We start from the raw sequence: 23,494 nt of genomic DNA on the forward strand, positions 1-23,494 counted from the left end.
TAGCAAAGGCAGGAGCATACTTGAGAATAAAGTTCACAGCAGATCTCAGAGCTAGTGGAGAGAGAGAAACATGCGCCTGACGACTTGTTGGGGTACCTGGATCCACCCATTCCTGAAGCTGTGATTACTGTTGGAGTTTTTGGTGACAAAAGCCAGTAAATTCTCTCTCTACTCCAGTTTGACTTCGGTTTCTTTCACTTGCTGGCAAAAGCACCTTAACTTATACAATGACCCGAATGATGATAATATTCACAAGCTTAGGCACCTTGTTGAAACAGTAATAATCAACCCTGTCTGACTTAAGGTGGGCAGGGAGAAAAAGAAAGAAAGGATTTCATAGAAGCATGTCAGGGAGCTGCTGGATTGGTTGGGTGCCCAGCTTGGAAAAGCACAGGGCCTACTCAAGTGTCAGAGTGGCCAAGGGCTTCTCCTCTCCTGCATTACCTGTTTCAGTTCCCTGGAAGTGAGAGAACAGTTGGGCAGCCTTAGGCCAGGTGTATACTCCTTGGTTGTACGAGGTGATGAGAGGAAGGGTTTGTGGGAAGGGACCCCTTTGGCCTCCATGGAGCAAGGTACCTGAATTTACATTCCCATCAACACTGGGACATCATTCCTCCAAAGGAGGGTCTGAATCTCCAAGAAATGGGGCTGGATGTTGCACACCCCAAGCAACAAACTTACCCACAACACCCTTCTTCCAATACAGATGTTTCCAGAAAGTCCCCCCACTCATGGCCGCGGCATTTCAGATGTCCCTGCACTTCCTTTGGGTCACTTGAGTGAGTGGGTGGGGCTGCCACAACAGGGTCACTCCTTTCTTCCTCTCTTTTAAATATGTGTGAACACGTGTGCACACATGCACACACACACGTGCAGACGCACACATGTGCAGACATACGTATGTACACAATGCAAACACATGTACACACACACGTGCACTCACATGGGCACACACACGCCTCCATCCGCTCTGCTAAATCAGGCTTTCTGAGGTGGACGTAAGAATCTGAATGTTCAGCGTCTTTCCCGTGAGATTCCTCACACAGCCAGCCCAGAACAGTCTGTGGATACATGTGTGTATGTGCGTGTGTGTATATACATGTAATAAAAGTAACATGTTATATATATAAACACACATATATAATAATAAATATACACATATAAAATATTCATGTAGGAAACCCTGGTGGCATAGTATAAATTATGTAATAAAATTATACATATTATATGTATGTGTACTGTATATATATTTGTGTGTGTGTGTATATAAAGTGCCTTTAATTTTCTTACTGCCCATTCCCCCTCCTGCAGCCCCGGGTAACCCCTAATCTACTTCTGTCCGTATGTATTTATTTGCCTATTACTGGATATTCCATGTGCGTGGGATCATACAGCACTTGTCCTTTTGAGGTGACTTATTTCACTCAGCATCGGGTTTCTGGTCCATCCACACTGTAGCATGTGTCATGACGCCATTCCTACTGTCCGGACGGGCCACGATTTGTTCATCCATTCCCCTGTGGACCGACATTGCTTTCTGACGTTGGGTTCTGTGCGCATTGCGCCAAGCGGGGGCCCCTGCGCTGAGCCCCCTGGCGGAGGGTTCCGAGCCGTGTGTAGCAGCCCTGCGGTCTCAGGGCCTTGTCCCCAGTGGGCTTGGCAATGGCTGTAGGTCTGTGAGCCCAATGCCGACAGGCTCTGCTTGGTCTCCAATCACTGTACGCCTTCTCTGTTCAGCACTCTCAAAGTCCATTTCCACAAAGATCACGGCGTTTTTCCCAGTATCACGTAGGAATTCCTGCATTATCTTCTACCTCCTGGATCAGGTGGAATCTGGGGACTCTGAGGGTGAAGCAGAGAAGTGACAAGCTCCTTTCCTGCAGGGAGCTCCTTTGGGAGCGGTAGTTTTTCAAGGAGGGATGGGAGCAGCTTCCTTGGACCAGTGAGGAGGAAAACCTGCTTCAGACAGGAAAAGCCCATTGGTGGTCCCACAAGGTTTGGCTGTCCAGGGCTGGAGCTGCCCTTTATCTTCTAGAACCTTCTTGATATCTCCTTTCCCATGGACAGATGCACAGCGTCTCATGAGCAGGGCCTGGCTCACAGCAAGTGTGTGTAAAGGTTTGTTAAATGAATAACAGACCCATAAAATGTGACTTCAATGATTGTTTTAATTTAACAACTTTCAGATGTACATTGTGAGTTTTTCCCCCAAATCAACCTCAGACCCATGACTGTGGGGGGCACATATTGCAGTACCATCCAGCTGAGAACTATCCCTTCCCTGGAGCAAACCCTGTTCATTCTCACATTTTGGGGGATAGGCCCACAGCCATATTTATATTGTGGACACCACTGCTCTGGTCTCAGGTGACTGGATAAACTCCTGGTCCATCTCACCATTCTGATTCTGTCCCCATTGAACCTGGAATGGGGACTGAGGGGCAAATCCAAGTCTTTGTGGGGCTGGACCTGAGGTAGGTGAACGTGGGGGCTTTGGAGACTGTCCAGCCTTGGGGATGGAGAGGCACAGGTGGAGGTGTGAGGCCAAAGAGGATGGAGCACATGTACAGAGAGTCAGGAGGTGAGAGCAGTGTGGGAGCACTCTGGGATCCTCTTGCCCCTACCAATTCTGGAATATTCTGGTAGCTTCCAGAGGGTAACTCCACAGCAGACCTACCCTTGTTGTTGTTAGGTGCCGTCAAATTGGTTCCAACTCATAGAGACCCCACATATAACAGAATAAAAGACTTCCAGGTCCTGTGCCATCTTCACAATCATTGTTGTACTTAAGCACGTTGTTGCAGCCACTGTGTCAATCCATCTCCTTGAGGGTCTTCCTCTTTTTTTTTCTGACCCCACTACTTTACCAAGCATGATGTCCTCCAGGGACTGATCCCTCCTGACATTATGTCCAAAGTATGTGAGACGTAGTCTCGCCATCCTTGCTTCTAAGGAGCATTCTGGTTGTATTTCTTCTGAGGAAGATTTGTTCATTCTTTTGGCCGTCCATGGTATAGTCAATATTCTTCTCCAACACCACAATTCAAAGGCATCAATTCTTCTTCGGCCTTCCTTACTCATTGTCCGGCTTTTGAATGCATATGAGGCAATTGAAAACACCATGGCTTGGGTCAGTCTCACCTTAGTCTTCAAGGCGACATCTTTGCTTTCCAACACTATAAAGAGGTCTTCTGCAGCAGGTTTGCCCAATGCAGCGCATCTTTTGATGTCCTGACTGCTTCTTCCAGGATGTTGATTGTGGATCCAAGTAAAATGAAATCCTTGACACCTTCAATCTTTTCTCCATTTATCGTGATGTTGCTTATTGGTCCAGTTGTGAGGATTTTTGTTTCCTTTATGTTGAGGTGTAATCCACAGTGAGGGCTGTGGCCTTTGATATTCACTGGTAAGTGCTTCAAGTCCTCTTCACTTTTAGCAAGCAAGGCTTTTAATAAGTCTTCCTCCAATCCTGATGCCCCATTCTTCTTCATTTAGTTCAGTTTCTCGGATTATTTGCTCAGCATACAGATTGAAAGGATACAACCCTGGCACACACCTTTCCTGACTTTAAACTATGCAGTATCCCCTTGTTCTATCTGAACAACTGCCTCTTGATCCAAGTACAGGTTCCTCATGAGCACAGTTAAGTGTTCTGGAATTCCCATTCTTCACAATGTTATCCATAATTTGTTATGATCCACACAGTCAACAGCCTTTGCGTAGTCAATAAAACACAGGTAAACATCTTTTAGGTGTTCTCTGCTTTCAGCCAGGATCCATCTGGCATTAGCGATGATATCCCTGGTTCCACATCCTCTTCTGAATCTAGCTTGAATTTCTGGAAGTTCCCTGTCAATATATGGCTCCAACGACTTTTGAGTGATTTTCAGCAAAATTTTATATGCTTATGATATTAATGATATTGTTCAATAATTTCCCCATTTGGTGGGATCACATTTCTTGGGAATAGGCATAAATATGAATCTCTTCTAGTCAGTGGGCCAGGTAGCTGTCTTCCAAATTTCTTGGCATAGACGGGTGAACACTTTCAGCGCTGTTTCTGTTTGCTGAAACATCTCGATTGGTATTCCTTCAATTCCTGGAGCCTTGTTTTTCGCCAATGCCTTCAGTGCAGCTTGGACTTCTTCCTTCAGTACCATTGGTTCCTGATCATATGCTACCTCCTGAAATGGTTGAATGTTGACCAATATTCTTTTTTGGTACAGTGACTCTGTGTATTCCTTCCATCTTCTTTTGATGCTTTCTGCGTTGTTTAATATTTTCTCCATAGAATCTTTCACTATTGCAACTTGAGGCTTCATTTTTTTCTTCAGTTCTTTCAGCTTGAGAAATGCTGAGTGTATTCTTCCCTTTTGGTTTTCCATCTCCATGTCTTTGCACATGTCATTGTAATTCTTTGCTTAGTCTTCTGGAGCTGCCCTTTGAAATCTTCTGTTCAACTCTTTTACTTCATCATTTTTCCTTTCGCTTTTGCTCCTCGACATTCAAGAGCAAGTTTTAGAGTCTTTTCTGACATCCGTGTTGGTCTTTTCTTTCTTTCCTGTCCTTTTAACAACCTCTTACTTTATTCATCTATGACGACCTTGATGTCATTCCACAACTCATCTGGTCTTCAGTCATTACTGTTCAACTCGTCGAATCTGTTCTCTAAATTCATGAGGGATATACTCAAGGTTGTACTTTGTCTTTGTGGACTTGGTCTAATTTTCTTCAGTTTCAACTTGAACTTGCATGTAAGCAATTGACAGTCTGTTCCACCATTGGCCCCTGGCCTTTTTCTGACTGATGATATCGAGCTTTTCCATCATCTCTTTCCACAGATGTAGTCGATTTGATTCCTGTGTATCCCATCTGGTGAGGTCCACATGTATTGTCTACGTTTATGTTGGTGAAAAAAGGTACTTGCAGTGAATAAGCCATTGGTCTTACTCTATCATGGGATCTCCAGCATTATTCCCACCACCAAGACCATATTTTCCAACTAGCAATCCTTCTTCTTTGTTTCCCACTTCCGCATTCCAATCACCAGTTATTATCAATGCATCCTGATTGCATGTTCGATCAATTCCAGACTGAAGAAGTTGGTAACACTCTTCAATTTCTTCACCTTTGGTCCTAGTGGTTGGTGCGTATATTTGGATAATAGTCGTATTAACTGGTCTTCCTTGTAGAAATATAGATATTATCCTATCACTGACAGTGTGGTACTTTAGGATAGATCTTGAAATGCTTTTTTTGACGATGAAGGTAGCACCATTCCTCTTCAAGTTGTTGTTCCCGGCATATATGATTGTCCAATTCAAAATGGCCAATACCAGTCCATTTCAGCTCTCTAAGGCCTAGGATATCCATGTCTATGTGTTCCATTGCATTTTTGATGACTTTCAAGTTTCATAGATTCACACTTCCGTACATTCCACATTCTGATTATTAATGGATGTTTGCAGCTGTTTCTTCTCATTTTGAGTAATGCCACGTCAGCAAATGAAGGTCCCGAAAGCTTGACTCCATCTACATCATTAAAGTCAACTACTTTGAGGAGGCACCTCTTACCCAGTCGTCTTTTGAGCACCTTCCAACCTAATGGGCTCATCTTCTGGCACTATATCAATGTTCTGCTGCTATTCATAAGGTTTTCACTGGCTCTTTCCTTTCAGTAGTAAACTGCCGGGTTCTTCTTTCTGGTCTGGCTTAGTCTGGAAGCTCAGCTGAAACCTGTCCGCCGTGGGTGACCCTGCTGGTATACCCGTGGCATAGCGTCCAGCATCACAGTAACATGCAAGTAACAAACTAACAGACTGTCAAACTGACAGACCTGCCCTGGGAGTCCCTGATTCCCTTGAATTTGGGTTGGGTTCCCTCAACAAGCTCCCCTGTCAGGCCTGCCCTTTTGCTCAGAGTGTATCAGACAAGTCTTTGATGATGACCAATGGGGGACACACAGGGTGATCATGTGGTGGAGGGTGGCCGGTGCTCAGGGAGTGGAAATCAGACCCCCAAAGGAGGTAGTATTTGAGATATGTCTGACTCCACCTAGGTGCCCTCTGCTTCCTCTCTGTCCAGCATAACCTTGTCATGCGTCAGGGTCTGATCAGGGGCACCTCCTCCAGGAAGCCTTCCTTGACCTTCTGGCCCTCACTTCCTCCTCCCTGCTAAGGCTTCCTCATCTTCCCTTTATTTGTTCTGCACCCTAGCTGCACTGTCTTTTTTAGTGTGTTGGTTTGGTCTGTTCACCAGATGGTGAGCTCTTTGGTGGAGCAAGCCATGTGTTATGTGTTTCTCACTTTTGCTGCAGATACAGCGCGTCATCCTCCGTGGAGTGTTCCTCTGCACCTCAGATGGCTTTGTGTGTTTGCATTGTCAGCGTCTTTGAGGCCACTCCTCCTGTGCAGCATTCTGAGTGCACAGCTGAGCAAAAGACTTACCCTTCCCCCCTGAAACAGGACAGGGAGCTGAAGAAACATAGAAGAATTTGGCTGCAGGGCTAGGTCTGCACTGGCAGGGGTCACTAATCTCTTTGAGCACATTCCTTCTCTTTATAATGGTCCCCACCTCCCCTATGTGGTTCCTGCAAAAGTGAAATCAGACCATGATGTTCTGTGCCAGGTTCACCGAGGAGAAGAGGAAACCCCAGGTAAAGAACACTGACCTCTGTGTCCCAAAGACGGGGCAGAAAGTAAAGCATAGAAATTTAACGCATGCGTGCCAGTGTTCACAACAGAGACTGGCACATACAGGATGCTCCAGAAAGGTTGTCTAGTAAATGAATGAAGCTATGCTACTGCTTCACTAATATCAGAGCTTCAGCTCCTGGGAAGTATCATGTACGACAAACATGGTTAGGGAGAAAGAATAAAAATGGCATCTATTATACGTGGTTGGACGATGCATTGAAGGCTTGACTGATGCGTTTCTACAATTGTTTTCTACCCTTCTTCACCCTTTCAAATAAGGCAGGAGCCACTATGGCGGAGCCAGCTGGAGCTCACTCACGTTCCTCATCATCTCTTCTTCCTGGAAAATGGCCGGACTACATTTCCCAGGTTCTTTTGCGATTAGCTGGGGCCATGTGACTGAGCTCCAGCCAATGGAATGCTTTGCTGTGAAATCCCGCCATGTTTGATCCTCCTCTCTCCCCACTTCTGGTTCAATGAAAGGACTTGGAGGAGCTGGCAGAGAGCAGAGCCATAAGGTAGAAGGAGCCTGGACCCTGAATGATGGCGTGCAGCAGAGCCCTCACCTACCCACATTGGACTATGACTCAGCAAGGTAACTATCGTTTTGCTAAGTCACTGAGATTCAGGGGTTCTTTATCATGGGAGTTTGCCTACTCTAATGTAGGCATGTCTCAGGAGAGGGTTGTCACAACAGGTGTTTCCCACAAGCCAAGAAACAGTGATCCCAAGCCCTTGGGAAGGAGTGGAGATTCTGGAGCAAGAATGAGGAATTAGGAGTTGTACAATTATGTATAGGAGGACAATCTTCTTTGTAATTGCTCCTTGAGGGTTGAAGTAAGGGAGGGCCGAGTGGGGTGGATTGTTCCCATTACACAGCTGAGTAAGAGGAGGCCGAGAGGGAAGTGTGGCCCTAGGGCACCCAGGAAGCAGCGCAGACCTTGGTCTTCTCACTCCCAGAGCCGGGGCCTTCCCCCCATCACTGAATGGGTGAGAGATACCCGGCCCCTCCCTTGGAGTCTGCCACCCACCTGATACACTATGTGGCCAAACCGTGGGGTGGAATTAGGGAAATCAGGACTCGACAAGCAAACTTATTTCAGCAAGGCATTTATTTGTCAGACAGAGTGTCTACTAGGACACTGGAACATTATGGTCGTTCACAAGGAAACCTTCAGCACTCTAGAGTGCCCGGAGCGCTGGCCACTCTTCGGGACATAGTGCTGAGTTCGTGAGACCAGAAGTTTATACAGTATTGAGAGTCTTTTTAAAGAAAAAAATAAACAAAATTACAAATGAAAAATTAGGCACCACAATGAATATTTATTGAGAATAAGAAAATAAAATATTATTCATTTTAGCAAGGTGACAGATCCTATAAACTTCAGAAAATATCAGCAATACCATGATATTTTTATTAATTAGCTGCTTAATAATCCTTGATAATATTTTTTCTATATTTTTGTCTGCAAGGTATTGATCACCTATTCATATAACTCATTCTGTAGTGTAGAATAATAGGTAATCTGGTACGTCCTTGTTGATTGGATTTATTTTAAAATAGTGGTAGTTGGGATGTAAAAGCATACAACTTCACACACAGATGTTTTTACAGTTTGTAGTCTGCTCCAGGATGTGTCCACAAAAACAGGGAGCCTGATAGGTTGTATTTTGCACATTTCCCATCAAAAATAAGAAATGTCCTGTGGGTTTTATAACTACATGTGCTGCACGTTCCTAACTGTTGAAAACTTTTGTGCTGACTTGGTGTCAGTGAAAGCTAAATCCTCCACTTAGAATTTACACGTCTGAGGACGGGAAGAATTTTCCATAGACTAGCTGCTGGCTCCTCACATTTCCAGTGTTGTTTCTCCTCCACTGCCCACTATCCATATACTTCTGGTGACAAGCACCACAGGACATGTTCATATCTGGATATGACTTCCAGCCCTGTACTTTTTCTCATGTGCCAGGAGAGCTGATCCATTCCTGGAAGCCCCTCCTACACTGAGATGGCTAGCAAGAACCTAACTATACATGGAAGTGACTGTGAACTACATGAATGTGCCCCCACTGAGCCCAGCTACAGGTATCCCCAAATGGGCTGCCCCTTAACCAGCTTCCCCAGATACCTGTGGCCACATGAATGCCGCCAGACCCAAGGTAGGTAAAACTGGAGTAGAAGGAAACAATGGTGTTAACTGGTGAATCATTTTGTAAACTTTATCAAAACGTAGCAGTGTGAACAATTTCTAGGACTCCTCTCATTCTGTATGCAAGTGAGGGGCCCTGCGGTGATCACTTTCCCCCAAGAAGAGAAGTTCCCTTGTCCCCGACTGTCTGCATCAGACGGTCCCTTTTTCACTGCCCAGGGTGGAGAACTGTCATGGTGAATGAGATTTGTAGTCCAAATGATGCAGATTGAATCTTAGAACTTACATTCACTAGCTGTGTGCCCTGGACAAAACATTTGACTTTCCTGAGCCCCAGGACTGTAAGGCATGACACAGGTGTCAGTGATGGTTATTAGCCTAATGAGCGCTTATTAAAAGCTTATGACATGCAAACTTAGTGTTATGGGCTGAATTATGTCCCCCCAAATTATGTGTTGTAAATCCTAACCTCTATGCCTGTGGTTATAATCCCATTTGGGATTGGGCTGTCTTTGTTACATTAAAGAGGCAGGATTAGTATAGAGTCTATTTTGAGTCAATTTCTTTTGAGATATAAGAGAGATTAAACAAGCAAGCAGAGGAGAGATGGGGTAAGATAGATGTCAAGACACATGGAGGTCTCCAAGGAACCAGGAAGCAGAAGCTGAAGAGACAAGGACCTTCCTCCAGAGTTAACAGAGAGAGAAAGTCTTCCCCTGGAGCTGGCACCTTGAATTCAGACTTCTAGACTCCTAACTGTGAGAAAATACATTTCTGTTTGTTTCAGCCATCTACTTTTGGTGTTTCTGTTACAGCAGTGCTAGATAACGAAGACAGCCAGTACTTACTGGGTGCTTCACTAGATACCTGGAAAGGCTGACAAAGAACCCCTCCTCTGCCCGAGTACCTCCCCTGGACACACAGACTGGGTGCCTGAACTCTGGATGGGAAAGCAGGTGATCCAGGAAACTGGGGCAGCTCAGAGCTCACCTTCCCCTTCTAGGGGCCTGCACAGCCCCCAGCTCATGCCAATGGACACCAACGGAAAGGCCCAGGAAAGTGGGTCCCAGGAGACACCAATACCTAATGCCCAGGAATCTCTATTACTGACCACAGCACAAATCCCCAGGCTGTGAGATTTTTTGCAATGGGGTAATATTTTATAAATTATTAATGTGCTTTTCTCTTTCTTTTTGAGTATATGCCTTTGCCTTACTTGGTTTGAAGCCTCCATCTTTCTGGAGGAGTTTGGGGATTGCCTCAGAAGGATGCAGAGGAAAGACCTAGGCATTTTCAGCTTCTGACTTGCAAAATAGGATCCTTCATGCAGCAGGATGCCAGCCTTGGAGGCCAGGATACAATCTTGAGAGAGGATTTTTCACTTCCCATCTGTATGAGTTTATTGTGGCTGCTGTAACAGAATAGAGTTGCAAGTTGATATCTGGCCTGTAATCAGAAGATGGAGTGCCTGGGGGATGCAAAGGGTTAACACGCTCAGCTGCTAACTGAAAGGCTGGAGTTTCAAGTCCACCCAGAGGTGCCTCTGAAGAATGCCTGAAGACTTACTTCCCCAAAAATCAGCCAACAAAAACCTTATGGGGCACAGTTCCACCCTGACGCACATGGGGTCGCCATGAATCAGAGTTGACCTGACACCAGCTGATCCTGGAAACCAGAAGATCTGCTCTAAACCAGGAGGCTGCATTTTATCTCCAGGGCCGAGCCACATGGTGAGGTCCAGGACACATGCCCTGAGGGTGGGCTGGAGGTCATGGTAGGGTCACAACCCCAACATGGCAGGGTACAAAGTCTTCGGGGCTCCCAACAGCGTTCCACACAGGCAGCATGGCAGGGACAGGCGGAGGTGGCAGCTCGACACGTGCTAATCCCCCAGGCTGGGCTTGCCTGGGCAGAAACTGGGGGTGACTGGCTCTCAGGCCCCACTTTATCGGTGCCTGTGGATGACATCTCCCTACCCTCCAGCTCAGGCTCCTCCTCCTGCAGCACCCTGCTGAGCACAGTCCCCAGGGGCTCCCGCAGGCTCCAGCTCCTCCGTCTGCCCACCAGAAGGTAGATGATGGGGTTGGCACTGCTACCCAGGGACGAGGAGAGGCGGGACATGCTGACATATAGGGTCTCTATCTGAGACTGCAGGTTTACCCAGGAGAGGATGAACCAGTAAATGCCGAGGGGCAGGGAGCAGACCAGGAACACCAAGACCGAGGCCAGGATGACTACAAACAACCTTGAGGGTCGGCGGCGCCACTGCTGGGCACTTCTCCGGACCCGGACAAAGAGGATCATGCTGGACAGCATCATCACAGGTGTGAAGATTCCCAGAATAAGGATGCTCAAAACAATGTCCACCGTTAGGCACCAAGGTTCATCACGGCTCCCAAACCGGCTGCAGAAGAAGGTGGCCAATGTGTTCATCAACAGGGACAGTGCCCAGAGCAGGGCACACACCACTATCGATAGGCGTCGGGGACTATGACACTTGTACCAGATGGGGAAGAGGACGGAGAGGCAGCGCTGAGTGCTGATAGCCGTCAGCAGGCTCAGGCCTGTCACGTATGCAAAGTACTTCACCCTCCTCATCACCTCTAGGGCCTTGACCTTCTTGTCCTGGAAGATGATTTCTGGACTTATCTTGTCCGGGAGGACGATTTCTAGACTTATCACAGAGGCCATGCAGATGAGGAAGAGGAGGTCAGCCACTGCCAGGTTGAGCACGTAGACACAGAAGGGGGTCCTCTGCATGTGGAAGCTCAGCAGCCAGATGACCAGACTGTTGCCCACCATCCCGAACACACAGGTGAGCGTGGCCAGGGCACTGAACACGAAGTAGGCTGCTTTCAGCGCATTCATCCTGTTTAGGGTCAGCTGTGGGGTTTCGCTGCTGTTCAGAGTCTGGTTCATCCCTATGGAAGGAAGGAGGACCAACATGAGTGTCTGTGTTGCATGGACCAGGCTGTTTCTGGTTATCTACTTTGTGGTTCTCAACCCAGGTTCTTTTAGCAACAGCCCATGACCGGCAGGCCTCACATCTTCCCTGGTGGCACCCAGCCCCCATCTGCCACAGACCCACCATGATAGATCTGAGGTTGTTGGAAATAACCTTCAGCAAGTTAGAAGTTCTCTTCTATTTTGAGTTTTTGATTATTTTTTAAACCATGAAGAAGTGTTGGCTTTTATCAAATGCTTTTTTTTTTTACATTGATTGATATTAATTTTTCTCCTGTAATCTTCACATCCTGTGAATTAATGTTCTCTTCTTTTCTTAAATTGGACTTCAGGCCCATAGAGTAGAATTAATGACATCTGCCAACTTTTGGCACACCTGGATTATCAGCTGTCTTGGTTCTCTAGTGCTGCTGTAACAGAAATTCCACAAGTGGATGGCTTTAAAGAAGAGTTATTCTCTCCCAGTCCAGTAGGCTAGAAGTCCAAATTCAGGGCGCCAGCTCCAGGGGAAGGCTTTCTCTCTCTGTCGGCTCTAGAGGAAGGTCCTTGTGATGCATCAGTCTTCCCTTGGTCTGGGAGCATCTCAGCACAGGGACCTCAGGTCCAAAAGGTGCGCTTTGCTCCCGGCACTGCTTTCTTGGTGGTATGAGGTCCCTATGTCTCTCTGCTCGCTTCTTTTATATCTCGAAAGAGATTGCCTTAAGACGCTATCTAATCTTGTAGATCTCATCAATGTAACTGCCCTAATCCATCTCATTACATCATAGTGATCCATCTCATTACATCATAGTGACAGGATTTACAACACATAGGAAGATCACATCAGATGACAAAATGGTAGACAATCATACAATGCTGGGAGTCCTGACCTGGCCAAGTTGACAGATGTTTTGGGGGACATAATTCAATCCATGACATCAGCCCATTTGAACCATTTCATTTAAGTTGTCCCCTTCATCTCTGTCCTAACTTTCTTTCCCCTCCTCCCACTGGCATCTGTTCTAACTTGTCCTTGGACAACCCTTGTTGTTGGTAGTTGCTGTCAAGTCAGCTCCATCTCATAGCGACCTATGTATAAGATCATTTTTGGTAAAGCTGAGCTTCAGGGGGAACCTTTAATGAGGTGGATTGACACAATAACCACAGCAATGGGCTTGAGCACACCCATGATCATGAAGACGGGGCGGGACAGGGCAATGCTTTGCTCCGTTGTGCTTAAGGTCACCATAATTGTCCAGAAATGTTTTTAATTTACATAAGTGTCATGGATTGAATTGTGTCCCCCCAAAAATATGTGTGGACATCCTCCCAGTATTGTGTGGACATCCTCCATTTTGTGATTGTAATTTTATGTTGAGAGGATTAAGGTGGGATTGTAATACCGCCCTTACCAGGTCACCTCCCTGATCCAAAGTAAAGGGAGTTTCCCCGGGGTGTGGCCTGCACCACCTTTTTTTTTTTTTTTTTTATTAACTTTTATTGAGCTTCAAGTGAACGTTTACAAATCAAGTCAGACTGTCACATATAAGTTTATATACACCTTACTCCGTACTCCCATTTGCTCTCCCCCTAATGAGTCAGCCCTTCCAGTCTCTACTTTCGTGACAATTTTGCCAGCTTCCAACTCTCTCTATCCTCCCATCCCCCCTCCAGACAGGAGATGCCAACACAGTCTCAAGTGTCCACCTGCTATAATTAGCTCACTCTTCATCAGCATCTCTCTCCTACCCACTGTCCAGTCCCTTTCATGTCTGATGAGTTGTCTTTGGGAATGGTTCCTGTCCTGTGCCAACAGAAGGTTTGGGGACCATGACCGCCGGGATTCCTCTAGTCTCAGTCAGACCATTAAGTATGGTCTTTTTGTGCAAATTTGGGGTCTGCATCCCACTGATCTCCTGCTCCCTCAGGGGTTCTCTGTTGCCTGCACCTCCTTTTATCTCTTGAGAGATAAAAGGAAAGGGAAAGCAAGCAGAGAGTTGGGAACCTCATACCACCAAGAAAGCAGCACCAGGAGCAGAGCATGCCCTTTGGGCCTGGGGTCCCTGTGCCTGAGAAGCTCCTCGACCAGGGGAAGATTGAGGACTAGGACCTTCTTCCAGAGCCAACAGAAAGAGAACGCCTTCCCCTGGAGCCTACGCCCTGAATGTGAACTTGTAATGGACTAGACTGTGAGAAAAGAGATTTCTCTTTGTTAAAGCCATCCACTTGTGGTATTTCTATTACGGCAGCACTAGATGACTAGGACGAGTGTTGTTGTGATTTAGAATTTATTCTTTTCTTTTGGCTACTCAATAATATGTTTTTAGGGCATACCCAGGTTGCTGTATGGAAAAGTAGTTTATTGTGGCTTCAATTTTCCTAATGTTCTTTGGTCATGTTTTCCTTATCCATTCCTTCACTGTGGATACCCAAGTTGCTTCAACATTCCCATTGCCATAGAGAGACTGTGTTGAACATTCTCATGATGTCCACATTGGACCTGACTCAGGATATATGCTTGGGGGAAGGATTGCTGGGTCACAGGACACATGCACATTGTGTTTGGATCAATATGGCCCGGTCGCGTTTCTGAACGTCTGCTTCAGTTTTCACCTCCACCAGCAGGAGAAATGTTCCCGTTTCCCCATCCCCTCACCAACATACAGCGTGATGCACTTTTCTCTTTTTGCCATCTGATGGTTGCAAAGTGTTACCTTGTTAATGCTTTAATTTGCCCTTTTCTCATTACAATGAGCCTGAGCATGCATTTACGTACCGGTTAGCCATTTGGATTTCCCCTTCTGTGAATTGCCGGTTTGTGCCCTTTGCTCATTTTCCGATTGGGTTTCTTTTCTTTTTCCTCTTGACTTGCAGGAGTTGTTTGTATTTCTAGGTTTTGGCATTTACTGAGTGTCATGAATCAAATTGTGTCCGCCCAAAATACCTGTCAACTTGGCTAGGCCATGATTCCCAGTATTGTGTGGTTGTTCACCATTTTGTGATCGGATGTGACTATTCTATGTGTTGTAAACCGTACCTCTATGATATTATTGAGGCAGGATTAGAGCAGTTATGTCAATGAGGCAGGACTTAATCTACAAGATTAGGTTGTGTTTTAAGTCAATCTCTTTTGAGATATAAAAGAGAGAAGGGAGCAGAGAGAAAGGGGAACCTCATACCATCAAGAAACCAGAGCCAGGAGAATAGTGCATCCTTTGGAGACAGGGTCCCTGCACTGAGAAGCTCCTTGACCTGGGGAAGATTGATGACAAGGACTTTCCCTCAGAGCCAACAGAGAGAGACAGCCTTCCCTCTGAAGCTGGCACCCAGAATTCCGACTTCTATCTTCCTAGACTGTGAGGGAATAAATTTCTGTTTGTTAAAGCCATCCAGTTGTGGTATTTCTGTTATAGCAGCACTAGATAAATAAGGCACTGGGTTTAGACACTGCAGATATTTCTCTCTGAGAACCCTCTTCAGCCAGGCAACTTAATCTACTGTGCACTTTGGTGGACAGTCATCCTTGATCTTGTTATAAACAAGTCCATCAAATATCCACCCTGAAATGCCGTGCGTTTTGGATCTTAAGTCATTCCACATCATGCGGAGCCTCAGTTGAAAAGAGGCAGCAAGCCTGGCCCTGGGGACAGACATGCAGTATTCCCAGATTCTGAGTCAACCTGAGCTCCATGTAGACTACCTGGTGGTAAGGGAACTGGTGTCTTTTTTCCTCACCCTTATTTTGGTCAATGCGAGGCTCAAAGCATTGGAAGTGGGGTTCGTAAGAGTCTGATCTTCCACTTCTCATCCTGGGGTTTGGAAAGAAACAAAGCTTTGGGAGATGGTGGTGGCCTCCACAAGCTTCCATTAGAAAAACCCAAACCCAGTGCCGTCAAGTCGATTCCGACTCATAGCGACCCTATAGGACACAGTAGAACTGCCCCATAGCGTTTCCAAGGAGCGCCTGGTGGATTCGAACTGCCGACCCTTTGGTTAGCAGCCGCAGCACTTAATCACTACGCCACCAGGGTTAGCTTCCATTATAGGCTTGTGTAATCATGGGAAGGCTTCCAGGCCACGCTGACTTTTAGGATTTTGTTTTATCCACTCTATTGACTTCCTAACGAGACCATTTTGTTTAAAAATTTTTGGTGGTTGCTATTTGCACCTTTCCACCACCAGTCTGTCAGTTTGTCATACTGTGGTGGCTTGCGTGTTGCTATAATGCTGGAAGCTATAGTACCGATATTGCAAATACCAGTTAGGTCACCATGGCAGACAGGCTTCAGTGGAGCTTCCAGACTAAGTTAGACTAAGAAGAAAGGACTGGTGACCTACTTCCAAAAATTAGCCAGTGAAAACCCTATGGATCAGGACAGAATATTGTACAACTGGACTCAAACATACCAACAATTGTGAAGATGGCACCGGCCTGGGCAGTGTTTCATTGTGTTATGCATAAAGTTACCATGAGCTGGAGCTGACTCCATGGGAACTCACAACAACTCTTTGCATCTTTAACTGATCACAGTCTATCTTCAAATAATTTTCCACCTCTTCATGTATAATGTAAGAACCTTGCACCATTATATCCATTTCTCTTCTGCCGTCTTTTGTGCTATTATCGCCATACCTATCACTCTACATATATTATAATCCCCACAAGGCACTGTTATCATTTTGTTCTAAATAGTCAATTATCTTTTAAGAAATGAAAAAAATTAGTAATATATTTAATATTTATCCACACACGTTCTGTGTTCCTTTGTGTGGATCCGAGTTTCTATCTGGACATTTTTGTTTAGTCAGAAGAACCTCCTTTAACATTTCTTGCAGTGCAGGTCTGCTAGCAACAAATTCTCTCAGCTTTCTTTTAAATTTTTTTTATTTCACCTTCATTTTTGAAGGATATTTTCTCTGGATAAAGAATTCTAGGGTGACAATTATTTTCTTTCAGCATTTTAAATATGTAATTCCATGGTCTTCTGGCTTGTATAGTTTCTGTCAAGAAGTCTGTGATCATTCTTATCCTTCTTCCTCTTTTTTTTTTCCCTCTGTTTTAAAGTTTTCTCTTTATCGCTGATATGGGTATGACAAGGGTCTGATATGGCTTGCTGTAGTTTTCTTTGTGTCCAGTAGGCTAATTGTGTATTTTGGATTCGAGGGTTTATAATTTGCATTGAGTCTGGAAAATTTTAGCTGTTTTGTTCTTTTTTTAAAAATTGTGCTATAAGTGAAAGTTTACAATTCAAATCAGTTTCTCATACAAAAACTTATACACACATTGCTATATGACCCTAGTTGCTCTCCCTATAATGCGACAGCACACTCCTTCTCTCTACCCTGTTTTCCCTGTGTCCGTTCAACCAGCTCCTGTCCCCCTCTGCCTTCTCTCCTCACCAGTATCGTTTTCTGTCTTATAGTCCAGTCCAATCCCTGTCTGAAGAGTTGGCTTCAGAAACGGTTCCAGTCTTGGGCCAACAGAGGGTTCAGGGGCCATAACCTCTGGGATCCCTCCAGGCTCAGTCAGACCAGTAAGTCTGGTCTTTTTTTTGAGAATTTGAGGTCTGCATTCCACTGTTCTTTTGCTCCATCAGGGATTCTCTGTTGTGTCCCCTGTCAGGGCAGTCCTTAGTGGTAGCCAGGCACCATCTAGTTCTTCCACTCTCAGGCTGATGGAGTCTCTGGCTTATGTGGCCCTTTCTGTCTCCTGGGCTCATATTTACCTTGTGTCTTTGGTCTTCTTCATTCTCCTTGGCTCCAGGGGGGTTGAGACCAATTAATGCATCTTAGATGGCTGCTTGCTAGAGTTTAAGACCACAGATGCCACTCACCAAAGTGGGATGCAGAATGTTTTCTTAATACATTTTGTTATGCCATTTTCTTCAAATACTTTTTCTGCACTGTACTCCATTCTCTTCTTTTTGGAATTCCAATTACACATATGTTAGATTTCTTGATATTTTCCCACAGTTTACTGAGGTTCTATTTATTTAGTCATGTTTCCCCCATGTGCTTCACTTGAATAGTTTCTGTTACCCTTTCTTCAAGTTCGCTAATCTTTTTTTGTGTGTGCGTGTGCTTCAGGTGAAAGTTTACAGCTCAAGTTAATTTCTCATACAAAAACTTATACACATATTGTTATGTGACCCTAGTTGTAATCTCTATAATGTGATAGCACACTCCCTCTTTCCTCCGTGTCCATTCATCCAGCTCCTACCCTTTCTACCTTCTCATCCCACCTCCAGACAGGAACTGCCCATTTAGTTTCGAGTATCTACTTGAACTAAGAAGTGCACTCTTCACGAGTATTATTTTATGTTTTATAGTCCAGTCTAATCTTTGTCTGAAGAGTTGGCTTCATGAATGGCTTTAGTTTTGGGTTAACAGAGAGTCCAGGGGCCATGTCTTCTGGGATTCCTCTAGTCTCAGTCAGACAATTAAGTCTGGTCTTTTTAGGTGAATTTGAGTTCTACACCACACTTTTCTCCTGTTCCATTAGGGACTCTCTGTGTGTTCCCTGTCAGGAGTTATTGGTGGTAGCCAGGCACCATCTAGTTCTTCTGGTCTCAGGCTGATGGAGTCTCTGGTTTATGTGGCCCTTTTGTCTCTTGGGCTAATATTTTCCTTGTGTCTTTGATTTTATCTATATCTAATTTACATTTTTCCTTTTTTTTAAATTGTGCTTTAAGTGGAAGTCTATAGTTCAAGTTAGTTTCTCCTAAAAAATTTATACACACATTTTTATGTGACCCTAGTTGCTCTCCCTATAGTGTGACAGCACACTCATTCTTTCCATCCCAGTTTTCCATTCAACCAGCTCCTGTCCCTTTTTGCCTTCTTGTCTCATCTCTGGACAGGAGCTTCCCATTTAGTCTCATGTATCTACTTGAGTTAAGAAGCACTCTCCTCATGAGTATCATTTTGTGTCTTATAGTCCAGTCTAATCTTTGTCTGAAGAGTTGGCTTCAGGAATGGTTTTAGTTTTGGGCTAACAGAGAGTCTGGGGGCCATGTCTTGTGGGGTATCTCCAGTCTCAGTCAGACTATTAAGTCTGGTCTTTTTACTAGAATTGGAGTTCTGCACCCCACTTTTCTTCTACTCCATCAGGGACTCTCTGTTTTGTTCCCTCTCAGGGCAGTCACTGGTGGTAGCTGGGCACCATTTAGTTCTTCTGGTCTCAGGGTGATGGACTCTCTGGTTTATGTGGCTCTTTCTGTCTCTTGGGCTAATATTTTCCTTGTGTCTTTGGTGTTCTTTATTCTCATTTGCTCCAGGTGGGTTGAGACCAACTGATGCATTTTAGATGGCTGCTTGCCAGCTTTTAAGACCCCAGACACCACTCACCAAAGTGGGATGCAGAACATTTTCTTAATAAACTTTGTTATGCCAATTGACCTAGATGTCCCCCAAAACCGTGGTCCCCAGAATCCCACCCCTGCTACCCTGTCCCTCAAAGTATTTGGTTATGTTCAGGAAACATCTTAGCTTTTGGTTTAGTCCAGTTGTGCTGACTTCCCCTGTATTGTGTGTTGTCCTTCCCTTCATCTAAGATAATTCTTGTCTACTATCTAGTTAGTGAATTCCCCTTTCCCTTCCTCCCCACCCTCATAACCATCAAAGAATGTTTTCTTTGTGTTTAAACCTTTTCTTGAGTTTTTATAATAGTGGTCTTATACAATATTTGTCCTTTTGTTACTGACTAAATTCCACTCAGTATAATGCCTTCCGGATTCATCCACGGTGTGAGATATTTTGTGGATTCATCGTTGTTCTTTTTCATTGTGTGGTATTCCATTGTGTGAATATACCATAATTTGTTTATCCATTCGTCTGTTGATGGACAACTAGGTTGTTTCCAAAGATCACTAATCTTTCCTTTGCAGTTTCTAATCTACTGTTAAATTACATTTTTTGTCCCATGTATTATATTTTCAACTCTATAACTTTCATTTGGTTCTTATTTATATCTTCCGTTTTTCTCTGCATTATGTCCATGTTTTCCTTTAAATCCTTGAGCATTTTTTTAAATAATTGTTTAAAATTCCTAGTCTATAAATTCCATCACTGCTGTCATTTCTGGGGCTCTTTCTCTTTATTATGTTTACTTTTGGTTATGGACCCGTTTTGCTGCTTCTTAACATGTCTACTAATATTTGATTAGATTCTGGACATCGTGAATTTTACACTGTTGAATGTCTGGATTTTGTTGTCTTTCTTTGAAGAGTGGTGGGCTTGTAATGGCTGGCATTTGATTTACTTGCAGCTTGTGCAAGTAGGGCGGTCTAGATAGCATTAGAGTTAACTTTACAAGCCCTCTACTGAATGCCCCAGGTGTCCAGTAAGGTCCTTCCAATCTGGCTTATCTGAACTTGAACATCCCCTAGCCTTCTGTGAGCTCTTGGAATTGTTCAGCTGACAGGTGCTCAGTAGTACTTCTTTGCCCAGCCTTATGGAATTTCATTCTAGGAATGCACAGCTTAGTTTTCAAACAAAGACTTAAGAGGACCTCTATGCAGACTTTTGGAGTTCTTTCTTTGAGTAGCACACCTCATTCTCTCTGGCACTCTGTGTCCAAAATTTCAGCCCCTTCAATTTTCTTGAAGTCTGAGTTTTGTCTCCTTAACTTAAAAACACCACCATACTCTGCTTGGCTTCCACTACTTCATGTGCCACCATCCAGAAAAATGCTTGCAGGCAGAAAGCTAGAATAATCATAGACTCACCATCTGAATGGTGTCTTTATAAAAGAGGAGGAGAGACAAGACAGACACAAAGACCACCATGTGAAAATGGATCTACAAGTCAAGGAATGCCTGAGGCTGCCAGAAGCCCAGAGAGACAAGAAAGGATCTTTTCCTAGAGCCTTCAGAGACAGTGTGGCCCTGCTGACATCCTTAATCTGTACTTCTACCCTTCAGACCAGTGAGAAAATAAATTTCTGTTTGTGAAAGTCACTCACTTTGTGGTATTTCCTGACCGTAGCCACTGGAAACTAATGTAGATCCTATGGAGAAAGAGAGACACACTCCCGCCTTCGTGGAGAGAAGACAGAGCTGATAAGCAAGAAGACAAATAAACAATGAGTTCCAGATAGCGATAACTGTGAGAGAGATTGTGACAACTGTGACGTGGAAGCTCCTAGAAATAACTTTTGTAGAAAACAGAGGGAGACAGAGGGAAGGTGGTCCCCAAAGGCTCCTCCAAGGTGGGACCCTCAGCAGAGACCCTTGAATACTCTGAGGAGCCAGCTGTGGTGCTGAAGGTGCCAAGGCTGTGCTGACTGGATTCATTGTGATGAGGACAGGGAAATGAGAATGGAGGCAAGAGGTTTTCTTTCCAAGAACAATATTACTGCATGCTTGTGTGTGATGGGAGAGATTCAGGAGAGAGGGAAAAACTGCAGGAGAGGTTTCCTTGTGGGGAGTGGTGTGGGAGAGGACCCCATGCCCAGCAGGGTATGGCTCAGCAAGAAGCTGGGGGGTCACAGCCGGAGAATCAGGCTATGGATGGGGACAGGTGGGGCCGTGAGGGTGGGCAGAGGACGCTGCCTTTTATAGGCTCCTGCCCTCTCAGTGACAACAGAAAAAACATCAAGTATTGGACCAAGGAAAGGAAAGGAACAGGGGTTTGGGAGGCCAGAGGAGAGAGGAGCTCCGATCCCACTGAAATGAAATCATGGACTGTGAATATCCCTAACAAAAATTAAGAACACATAGACCATGTAAAGACTGACCACGGTATTACTTATTCCAGGCTGGCTTATCTGAGCTGTGTGGGGGTGGCAGGCAGGGTACAGGTCTCAGACACCCGTAATTCAGGACCTGGAACACAGTGGGTGCTCCATAAATGCTGTGAATGACCTCCAGGCTAAGTGCTCTGCTCTGTGCTCCCCACACACCCGACTTGCCTGCCCACATGGCGCTGCCTGCGCTGCACTTCCCCACTGGGGTGATTACAGGTTAGACTACTTCCGGGTGGGTGCCCCAGCTGTCCTGATTCCCTTCATGCATCACTTTCCCGGGGCGGCTGTAACAAAGTACCACCAAGTGGGCAGCTTTAAGCAATGGAAATTCATTCTCTCACAGTTCTGGGGGCCAGAAGTCCATAATCAAGGTGTTAGCAGGGCCGTGCTGCCTCCAAAGATTCTAGGGGAGGATCCTTCCTTGTGTCTTCCAGCTTCTGGTGGCCCAGATGTTCCTTTGTTTGTGGCCACGTCACTCCAGTCTTTGCCTCCATCTTCACGGGGTCATCTTCCTTCTGTGTCTCTGTGTCTCTTCTCCTCTTCTATAAGGACCCACTCAGAGGTGATTAGGACCCGCCCTGCTTCAGTGTGACTCATACTAATCCCATCTGCAAAGGCTACTTCCAAATAAGGTCACATTCACAGGTAGGGGTGGGGTTGGGATTTGGACACATCTTTTAGGACAACACTGTTTGCCCCTCATGTTTTCTCTGTCCCTGTCCCAGCTTACTGCCTGTACCGAGTAAGTGTTCAATAAAGCCTCACTGATGCATAAACGAGTGAGCAAGAGACAGATCACACCCGGGCTTAGCCTCGACGTGCCCACTGAGGAGAACAAAGCACCATCAAGGCTCTCCCCCTCAGCTGCCTCAATGGGTGGTGCACACTGGACTCGGCAGAGACAGTGGACACCCACAAAATGCTCTCACTGTCCAGCCCAGACCCAGAGGGGCTGCTGGGAAGTGGTGCTGGGGAATACTCTGATTCATTTTTGAGCCTTCTCTTCCCAAGGGGAGTCCAGGGCATCAGAGTCCTCCCAGGCCCCTGCCCAGCTGTGATGGTGCTCAGTGTTTATTCGCGGCGTGCCTGAGAGCCTGACATACAGACAGTGGACAGACTGCCCAGCACTGTGGGCCACGCCCTTCTGCGTGCTGGCTGGGACTCTTCGAACCGCTCTGACCTTGAGATTTGCTCCCCCCCACCCCCCCACTGCTGGGAAAAGACCTGACTTGTGCTCAGCTGCCCTCTCAGAGATGGCTCCAGCAGGAAGGGACGTGACTTGCTCAGGCTGTGAAAGGGGCACCCTGGGTCCCAGAAGCTGCTTGCTTCCTGCTCCATGACGTGGGCAGATGGAAAATGTAATAGTCCCCTCGGTGTTGCTTCTGGGTGAGTCACAGAAGATGAAGACCCGCGGAAGGACAGGCGTTAATAACGGCCCCCCGACCCGGGTCAACACTAGGTGGGGCCAACGTGCCCCGCCCAAGGGGGAGGCCTCCTTCAGGTGTGCTCCTGGGGGCCCTGCTGGCCTCACCTCATCCCAGCCATGCTGCCCCCAGGGACAGAGGCTCTCTGTGTGCCAGGTGCCGGACTAGGTGACAAAACTTATCGTCTCTTTAGTATTGGGGAGGAAGTTTTGTCGCCAATGAGGGCTCAGGGAGGTTGGGACAGTTGCCCAGGTCCCCAGCTTGTACCTGGCAGAGCAGGGACACTGAGTTGAGTCTAGTAGGACCTCAAGGCACCTGCTGTGACTACGCTGCTTTCCTGCCTCACCCAAGAGAGAAACAGACCTCTTACCTGCTCCTGGGGCACCCCGTCCTCAGGGAGGTGCTGGCGAGCTCCAGCCGCTGCCGGAGGCCTTGAGCTCCGGTGCCCTGGTCCGTCCTGCCTCAGCCCGAGCCCTGCGCGTCTCCCTCCAGGCAGGGATGCCCTGGGCTTCTTCACTAACCCTGAGGCCTCTG

At 46.0% G+C, this 23,494-nt stretch overlaps 1 protein-coding gene across 1 annotated transcript; it reads right to left on the bottom strand.

Annotated features, from left to right (window-relative positions):
* Positions 1 to 10,534: 10,534 nt before the first annotated feature.
* Positions 10,535 to 11,767, bottom strand: MRGPRD (MAS related GPR family member D). The gene has a single exon (XM_049891870.1). The coding sequence runs from the start codon at positions 11,765 to 11,767 to the stop codon at positions 10,535 to 10,537; it is 1,233 nt and encodes a 410-aa protein (XP_049747827.1).
* Positions 11,768 to 23,494: the final 11,727 nt, after the last annotated feature.

Source organism: Elephas maximus, chromosome 7 (genome assembly GCF_024166365.1).
Source record: "Elephas maximus indicus isolate mEleMax1 chromosome 7, mEleMax1 primary haplotype, whole genome shotgun sequence".
NCBI lineage: Eukaryota > Metazoa > Chordata > Mammalia > Proboscidea > Elephantidae > Elephas > Elephas maximus.